The sequence below is a fragment of the Monodelphis domestica genome, chromosome 4 (genome assembly GCF_027887165.1).
Source record: "Monodelphis domestica isolate mMonDom1 chromosome 4, mMonDom1.pri, whole genome shotgun sequence".
Taxonomy (NCBI): Eukaryota; Metazoa; Chordata; class Mammalia; order Didelphimorphia; family Didelphidae; genus Monodelphis; species Monodelphis domestica.
In genome coordinates, this window is record NC_077230.1 from 144,457,607 (window position 1) to 144,467,606 (window position 10,000).

The window sequence follows — 10,000 nt, forward strand, 5'->3', positions numbered from 1 at the left end:
AAAAGAAAAGTGCTAAAGCAGCCCTTTGCCCACAAACAAGTCATAGATGGCTGCCCAATTAGTCCAGTAGCACTCTGATCCTTCTTTCAGGCCCTGTGGCCCTTTGAGGACACAATAAGGCTCCAATGATAACCTGGCAACCTAGGTAGAAACCCAGCCAAGTGCAAGCTTTTGAAGCTGCAGTTTGGCTGCCATCATGTCGGCAAAAAGAAAGAATTCAGGCACCATGTCATCCAGTACAAAGGATAAAAACAGATTCAACCGGAAATTCAATGTGGCACCACATATGGGATACATGAGTGCGGTTATACAACAGGCCACATATTTTTTTTTGAACAGTCTCCTGCATGTGATGCCGAGGACATGTGTAACCATCATAACGTCTCTAGGAATCTGTATTTAATTTGAGTTGGGGTGGTGGCAGGGATTGGAGATCTGAAGCCGCCACAGGTTTGTGGCAGATGGCTCTGTGTCAGCTATGACAAGCAGCCAGGCTCGGCTTCCTCTGCAGATTTTCTTTTCTCTCTGATCAGGTAAATATGGGCACACTCTGGAAAGTTCTACAGATTCTGCCTTAGGCTGCAAGTTTGTGACTTAGCCCCATCTGTCACAAATCTTCTCTAGGTTCTGTTGTAAGCAGAGACCTGAATTTACCACGGAGTGCTGCCCAAGAAAATCGAGCCATTTCGCCCTAAAAAAAAAAAGAAAGAAAAAGAAAAAAAAAGAAAATGAAGGATCATTAACTACTACCGAAAGACAAAAAGACTGTTGAAAAATTATGCTGCAAATTTTAGGTTTGATTTGCATGAACTACATTTTTAAAATCTCCAAAATTAACAGTGCCTGACTTCCAATTAGCTCAGAAAATCCCAGTCTCTGGTTCAAAGTCTAACTAACTATATTCACAACCTTAGGTAAAAGCTACTCTTGCGAATGGGTAAATTTCACTGCATACTTATTTCTTGGCCTACGTTAGGGATGATAGCTATTAGAAGATTATCATCCAACTTTTAAATTTTATAAGCACAGTATATGTGATATTTTTTTAAAATTAAAAGAAAAAACGAACATGGATCTTTTTTGAACTAGATACAGGCACAAGTCAAATGTCAAAGCATTTCCAAAGAATTTCAGGTTTATAAACTTCATAAGTGAAATATATCGGTTTATAACTGACCCTTTGAAAAATTTCCATGCAGATAGGTTGCTTTTCTTTTTTTTTGGACAGATGGAGTGGCTTGGGTGAAGAATCTTACTAGATGACATGTAAATGATGGAGAAAAGAAGGTCAAGAACATGTTTAAGGCAGAGTCCTAGATTTAGACTCCTCACCCTCCAAGAGTACATTTACTGTGTTAAAAGTTTTTCCTCGTCTTACTTTGAAAAAAAAGAAATTAAGACTTTGTTTTAAATTGTGCTTGTACAGTTGTGAGTTTTTAGTAGGTCTTAAAGTGTCACAGGCTTTTAACTTTCCCTTTTTATTAAAAGTAGTGAATTTGGAGGACTCCTGAGAATAACAGGACACACACCATTCACCTCTAAACTGTCAGCTCAAATTCATCTCAAACCTGCAGTGACCAAGCTGTTCAAGGAACTTCATTGTTTGGTTAAAAAAAAATAAAGCTTAGCCAAGGTCCAGTTAGAAATGCTTTGACTTAATAAAAAGACAAATGACTTATCTTGGAAGTCAATCCAACTTGGAGGCTAGGAAGGTTTAAACTCATACTGGAAAGCAGGTTTATGTAAGAGTGTAAGAATTCATTTCCTCAAAATAGTAGCAAGTAGATACTACTGTTTTTCTCCTATGAAGATTCATAAGATGTTTTGTTGAATCTTGAAGAATTAGAAAGGCAATGTTGGGACAAAGATCAGTAGGGGCTGCCATATCATAAATTATGAGGAAAACTACATGGTAGAATTCAAGAATAACAGCTCAGATATGAGTTTTCATAACCAGAATGCCTACTTGGAGAAATAAAGTGGGACATTTCCATTGTGTGAGAACACTCACAATATCCAGAGTTAACCTGTGTCTGATTTTGACTTATTCTTTGAACTTTAAGAAAATTGTTTACATTATTTGAACTCCCCACTCTCCCGTAGCTTAGGAGAGTTTAACTATAGCCTTGGTACGTACCATGGGTCATGGGAATGCTTTTCTAAAACATTCTAAAATTCACCAGTTGTAGATTTTCTACAAAAATAAAATACTAGTGAAAGTACATTAATCCTTTTCTGTGATAAATACCTTTACAGGTAAAACCTTCCTGATAGTAGTTTTGCAAGTATTTAGAGGAAGTGGGCAATAGTTAGGATAAGGTAAATGAATCAATTTGTTTCTATTTTATTTCTATAATAGATGTGCTGATTACTCTTAGAAACCTGGGTTTGAATTACATTTGGGTTACAGGTGACACTTGTGGTATTGCTAGGGGGATCTTAGTTTGTATAAATGACAAGGGTACAGTCAAACATAATTCCTAAAAGTCTATTGAAGAAAAGACATGTCCTGAAATAAGAAGGTTGCACTCAATGATTGACAATGAGCAAATTTTAGATTCAAACTTGAAGAAAAATTGGCTAAGTTTGACACTTTGATTTCCTTTGGTGCTGAACTTGCTTAAAGATGCTAGATCATTTCTTGTGTATGCTAAAAAAAATTCAATATCTAAAGTCACCACATAGGAGATGAATAAAATGTTATTTCATAGATTCTCATGTGAGTTAAGAGCTACTTTATTTTTGCCTAGTAATGCATTGTTTCTTACCTTTAAAATGATCAGTGCATAAGATATCCCTTACTTACATCAAAACACCTTAAATTTATTTTGAAATTAAACTTTTATTTCACATATAACAAATTAAAGTTTTGTTGGCTTAAGTCATAAGTGTGGTTTAGTGGATAGAAAGCTGACCTCGACTCAGGAAGACCTGACTTCAAGTTGGGCCTCTACCACATACTGGCTGTGGGAACCTGAGTTTGTCACTTAATCTTCCAATGCTCCAAAGGATTCTCTAAAACTGTGAGTTACAAGAAATTTGGTACCTTCATTGGCAGAAGTGTCCTCATCAGGAGTGTCCTATGCTAATGAAACCAAAGGATTGTTTTAAAAGGAAAGAAAAAGAACACAAGAGTTCTAGCTACTCTGATCCTAAATTCTCACATATATGAAAAATCTTAACATAGTATGGATGGTGTACAACAGAGCTGAGGTAATCATAAAAATAAAACTTTTAGTCTTAGTTATACAAGTAAAAAAGAAAGGAAATTAGAGGTTTTAGCTGTCTCCATCTTTTCAGATTATAACAGATACTATAAATGCTGAATGTCAACTGATTAAATAAAGGCATATATGACCTTTTTTAAAAAAATAAGAAAATGGATTCTTTTCACAGCGAATCAAGAACTTCTTTCTTTGGCAATTGCAACAATAAAAATTACTAAGAAACCATTTCAATCGTTGGGAAAGGGAGAGCCAACTCTCCAGTAGTCACTTAAAGTGAAACTACTCTGTTAATGTACTCACAAAATATGTTTTGAAAATATTATTCACAAATGTGTTAAAGATGAAAAGTACAAAGAACATCTTTTTCTTCCTGTTATAAAAGTTCAAGTCAGTTATAGCAAAGCCAATGGATCAAAAGACGGCCCTACTTGTATTGGGAGGATGTCAAATTTTTTTTCATGTCTTATCATAGATGTGGTAATTGTTTTCTACTGAGAAGCTGTCAGTTATTTCTGTTGCCTACACTAATTTATATTTTAAATTTTTCATTATTTTATTCACTTGATATGATCAGATGTGTATAAGTGTATAAATGGAATTAGATAAGAAACTACATAAATAAAACTAAAATATGAATAACTAGGGAGAGAGGTTGATGTGACTAAAGAAAGCCATAGACAGGTATAGAAAGAATGTGATATGTTCACTGTCAAGCTATCCAAAAAATATACTAAAAAGGTGGACAAAAAATGCTACTGGAAAATTATCTAAAACATTTATAAAACTTTAAAAAATTAGATTTCTTTCAGGAATATATCCTGGAAGAAATGAAGAAAAGTATATATATATATATATATATGTGACTAGGAAATCATATGAAATGACAATGAGATAATTTATAAGATCTCTATACTATTCTATTGGCACCATTTTAATGTAACAACAGAGAAGTAGAGTGAGGCTCTTTCAGAGCTTTTCAGGAGACATTTGGGAAAATAATTCTAGAACATTCTAGCTTTGTCATGGTACAATAAGAGTAGCATCACTAAAATTTTTTTAACTGGAAATGTTTCCTCAACTTGTTGGAATTACTTTTTACATGGTTTAACACTTCCAGAGGCAGAATAACAGAGTTAATAAGGTCCAACCTGAAACAATGTGATAATTTGCTCTATTTTGATTGTGGCATTTCCTTTGAAAATAATTCACCAATAAACTGCTCGAAGGGAAGAATCATTTGCTTCTGGATATATTGAGTGTACATCGCCATGTCATATTTGGGAAAATGTACCCATTAGGAAAAAGGGGAAAGGAAACAAGCACTCATTAAGTGCCAACTATATACCCGGCACTGTGCTAAGGACTTTATAAATATCACTGAATTTGATCTCATTTATATCAATAATTATTCTTTCATTTCCTTCATTTTCATAAAGTGTGTATTTTGGTAGTACAACATCCCTGAGTTTATTTGTATTAACATAATAATACAAACAAAACTATTCCTGAACTTGAAGAATTAGGAAATGTCAAGGTAAACCTTCAAGGTCTGTTTTCTCTGAAGCCTGCTTGTATAACCATACAATAGTATTGACTCAAGAAGTAATGCTGAGCACTGGAACTGTTCAGTCAGCATTTTAAACTATTATGAGCTACCTTCTGAACCATTGCCAAGTTAATAGACAATGAAAGATAATGAGCTTGAAATTGGGTGTTAAATTGCATTTTTGGTTCTCTCCTTTTTTCTTGAAGTTTAACTATTTCCTGCAGAAACAAAGTCTTGTTTTGATATGTAACTATGTAAATATGTATTTTTAGATCCGGAAAAGTGAGGAAAAGCCAAACAGTTGAATCCCACATGTCATGGTTGTATATTAACACAGAGAAATTAAAATATGATAGATTATAAAACTGTAGATTGAAAGCCACACTGAATTTATGTAAAATCAAGACATCACATTGGAAGAATTTAAAAAAGTATTCCTTGTGGCCTAGTACCACCTTCAAAGTCTTAAAACAGATTTATTTGAGATCAATGGCTGAGAATTTTAGTAGGGTATCTATGTTGCCATTCCAAAAATCTTCAATTTTTGATCCCAGAATAAGGAGTAGATAATGGACCAGAGGACCTAGTATCATGCATAACCTTTTCTCCTTTTTTAGTTAAGATTGATAGACCTAAGAAAGAACATGTAATTAAAAAAAAATGTTTCTTTGTGGATATGCATGGTGAGTATTAGATTCTTTACCACCACCTTTCAAACAGTTCAGAAAGGAGGCAGTGACACTCTCTAATGCCATTCACCTGAATTTTTGAGTACTGGAGATTTCATTATGATAGGAAGAAAGGCTTATGCTCATTAGTATAATTGTAGATTCTTTCTTTTACTTCCTTTTAAACTAATGAGTTGCATTAATCCAGGTTCATTTTTATAAGCCTCCTGAGTCCAAATGTAAAGGACAGTCATCTTAGAAAACAATAAATTTTTTAAAAAGCATGTAGCGTGCATTAAGTGCACGTATTTCATAAGACCTAGGTTAATACAACTGGCATCCAGTTTAATTAATCCTTGTTAGTGTAACAACTAATATCCCTCCCTAGCATGTTTCCTTTAAACATTAGTATGTTAATTGTTTTTTTTAAAGATTTTTCTTTGTACTTCAATATGGCATTATACCACGTAAACCTATTCTCAACAACTACCTTATAAAGATGTTTCCTTATAATATCTGGTCTCTTGCAGAAATTCTGAAGTCTTTTAAAAAGCTGTTCAGGTGTAGAATACAGATATTCAGCTGCAGGAAAAACAGATACATTTTTAATGAAACAAAAACCTCAAAGCACACACTCGATATTAGTCACTTTACTAATTAAAAATGCATATTGCTCTGTGCCGCCTCATGTTTTACATTATTTAAGCATGATTTTATAAGGTTACCTCAGCTCACAAGGATGTTTAATGCTAAATAAGACTGTGTAGTTGTGCTGTTTAGACATCTCCTTTGGGTGATTAAAATACATTATTCTAATGTAACACAATGCATATGTGATACATTTAGTGATGAGATTTTCAAAGAACTGGTAGTAGATCTGTATGTACCCTGTACAACAGTTGCATATTATTAACCATTAAATTGTTTAAATAATTTGGAGTGATTTCCTGTTCTCCATTTTTCTCTATGTCTATCATTTTCTAAAAATCTGTAAGCTCTTGCAATAGCACTGACCTGCTTATAAAAATCCATCATTATGGGATGTGTATGCTAACAATGAAGAATGCTATTTGAAAACTTGCTTTTTTGTTATCTTGAAAGAACAGATGGTAAATATAAGCTTACTCTAATGTATTAAAACACATAAAATTTTCCTTAACACTAACATGTTGACTTGCCAAATAAACAATTGCTCTTGCCTAAGTTTATTTTCAAACTTTATAATTTAGCATGAATCATGTATTAAATTTCAACAAAGAAGAAATTGAATTAAAAATAGATACCTGGAAATATTTCTGGATAAACCAAATCTTTGGGACATAGTGGGTAACAACCACAATATACAGCTTCTAACCTAAAGATGTTTAAAAAGGGGAGGGGGGGACAAGGGTGGACAAGAACAGAAAATAAGACATTAATGACTTCATCAGAAACTTGAACAAATATGAACAATATAAACTAAGAGGTAGCTGGGATGAGGAAAAATGGTCAGCAGTCAAATACTTCTAAATGCCAAAGTTGTTCTTTTAAAAGATTTTATTGATTATATATGAATTTCATAGAACAGAACCAACAGCATATGTTTTGTTCACTGAATAAATCAAAGCGCAGCTCTGCATTTTTTTGTTTTTTAAATACTGTTTAACACATTTTATAATCAGCAGATAAACACATGTAACAACATGGTAAAGTATGGACAGCTTTTCTTAATAATGCTACAAAAGTCTAGAATGTTCATTTTTCAAATATGTTTAAATACAATAGCAACGACCTCACATGTAACTGTACTTTTTTTTTTTCAAACTGTTAACATTTAATAGCTACTCTAAAAGCCATCAGAAAGGGTTTACAGTCTGTTAGGATGGGACGTTTTCATTTTAACCTAATGTTTCAAATCACTTCATTATTATGCAGAATGTAAAACTTTCCTTTTTCATAATCACTAGTCAAGATTCCTTTGGCAAAACACCTAATGGTTCATAGACACACTGCTTTCATTAGTAACAACCAGGATTCCCATAATTCCAAAAGAGAAAACTTTTATTACTGAACAAATAAGTCAGAAAGTTTCACTGTGTGATGGGAAATTCCCATGGAAAACCAATGGAGAAAGTGACAGTCACGTAACCCTTTCCTAGCAGAAAGGGTTAAATAGAAAAGAAAGTATTTGGTGGGTTTCTTCTCCCTCTGCATAATGGCTATTGATCTGACATATAATAAACTTTAAAGATACCACTATAATTTCTGTTGGCTAGAAATTACTCAGTGAAACTCAAAACACTTCTTAAATATGTTTATTTTATGAGAGACTTTGAATTGCATCCAAAATGTTGACCAAAGGAGGAATTTTATTTTGAACTGCAGGTTTTTTTTCAACTCAGGAATAATTTGAGGTCATGTCAATGTTTACCTTGTTTATTTACAGTGACAAAACAAATACAATTTAAACTGTTTTTAAGTGTGTGATATTTTTCCCATTTCATTACATTAGCTCAAATTAGTTTAGAAGAACTGCATTTATGTTGATGCTGCAAAATTTTGGAAAACAGGCAGTTTTAAAATTTGTTCTTTACCTGAAAAAGTGGCAAGATGACAGAGATAACAGAACTGGTTACTAATTGCTAGTTTGGAGTCCAAACTAAAGCCGAGTACCTTCTGTACACTAGTTGTGTGCACACAGAAATTCCTATTGCAACCACAATACAAACTGCATTGGGATTGTGCTTCCAAACATCAACGATCGTACTGAATACTAAATTCTGCAGTACTTTTTATTAGCAAAAGCACAATAGCATTCATTTTATCTGAAGGCATTTAGCTTTTAAACAATATGTTAGTTGTGAAGGCAAATGGATAGGAATTTTTTCTTCTAATTATACAAAAGCAAAAGTGAGGTCACCACAGGCATTTCAGAGAGAACATAAGCTATCTGCTCTTAAGTAATAGATCTGAATAGAAGTTGTTTGGTTTCCCAAAAGAAAATTTCAGGCCAAGTTTCATTTTGAGTTAGTAAATGAGTATGTACCATCCCTTTTCCAAAAAGCTCTGCAAATTAAAATTCCATCATAAAAGATTGAAATGTTGGCATTTTGTTGTTGGGGGAAATCCCCAAATCTCAGATTGATACTCCTTTTTTTTTTGGTGAATTATCTTATAATTTTATTTCCAATGCATGCAGCAAAACAATACAAAAAATATTTCTGTACCATCCAATTATAAAATTGCACTCTCTTTTATCTAGATCCATGACTGCAGCTTAAACTCTATTTAAATAAACATTTGGGTTTTGAAGTGGCTTCATAGCAAATTAAATAGTGTGTTATCTTAAGTTTTGCACATTTCTGGCATTTTGAAGAAAAGTATCATATCATGACAATAATACAATTATTCATCATTTCAATTCATATGCGCTACCAGTTAAATAATAAATAGGGTTCCAATTGATCTATTGTAAAAATGGCTAGTAAATGACCTTTTTATTCCAATTAACAAATCATCTGCTAAATCTATGAATCTTAATATTCAGATCTATTCACTTCAATTCATACAATTTATCTGCAAATAGTTGTTGGGCTTTTGATTCTAAATATAATTAGCTGATAATTTTGCTTGGCTGAATTACTTTTCTGTAGGGCCTGCTAAGGCTCTCAGTCGCATTATCTAGCAATAATGAATCTGATAGGTGAAATTTTTTACTGTAATGAGGATGAGACACAGTTGTGACACCTGAGTCTAGTAATAACAGAAGACTGCTAATTATCGACAGCACTTTTTTGTGTGATGCACGGAGAAAAAAAATCCCTCATTATTAAAAAATAAAAAGTTACAATTATAAGTGACACCGGAGGAGAGTAAATAAAATGGAGTGATTAAAACATTGCTGCTTTAAGGGTGTTTTTAATTAAGTGGAAATGCTAATGTTGTCATACTTAGCAGATGGGATTAAAATTAGTTATTGTAAGTAACTCATATTTTATGTTATGGTTTCCACAGCATGTCTACAAGATCTAAGAAAGTGATACATTCCATAAGACATTTTAAAAATGAAATTCTCATACTCTTTACAACTCATAATAATGAACATCATGAATAAACTATTGAAAAAAACTCCTGCCAAGGATTTTACCATAGTGACTTAACTAGCATGGAATGTAACTATAATGTACTGGACTGTTGCAATCACGCTGCGGGTACGTACATACGCCTTTAGCTTTGCTGATTGTTGCATTCTGCATTTCATTCACACTCAACAAAAACAAAAGTTTGGTATTTGGGCATCTATCCAACATCAAATGTGGTGTCAAGAAGGTAAGGCTTGGGTACAAGCAAAGATGATGACCACCCACCAAGGTGATGTTCGAAACGAAAGCATAGGATGCATCATGTAACTGCAGATAAAACCTAATTGCACACTTTCTCCTACTTTATTTGTGTAAAATTTTCCATCTGCTACATCTAAAGATGTCTAAACTGTTAGTATCAAACCTGCATTCAGCTGCCAGCTGTGCACATTAAGGATTGCAAAACACTAAGTAAATGAGGCAGCATAAAACCGAGTG

At 33.2% G+C, this 10,000-nt stretch overlaps 1 protein-coding gene across 7 annotated transcripts in view; it reads right to left on the reverse strand.

The window, feature by feature from the left end:
- GTDC1 (glycosyltransferase like domain containing 1) overlaps positions 1–10,000 on the reverse strand; it is a 437,921-nt gene that overhangs the window by 440 nt on the left and 427,481 nt on the right. For 5 of the 7 annotated variants that reach the window (XM_056793817.1, XM_056793818.1, XM_056793816.1 and 2 more), the window contains 3 exons: positions 6,725–6,795; positions 5,932–6,023; positions 1–691 (listed from right to left, as the gene is read on the reverse strand). The exon at positions 1–691 is cut by the window's left edge and continues 440 nt beyond it. In XM_056793817.1, the coding sequence (XP_056649795.1) occupies positions 608–691; positions 5,932–6,023; positions 6,725–6,795 (247 nt within the window). In that variant the 3' untranslated portion in view covers positions 1–607. The remainder of the gene's footprint in view (positions 692–5,931; positions 6,024–6,724; positions 6,796–10,000) is intronic. The other 2 variants (XM_056793819.1, XM_056793820.1) reach the window with 1 other exon arrangement.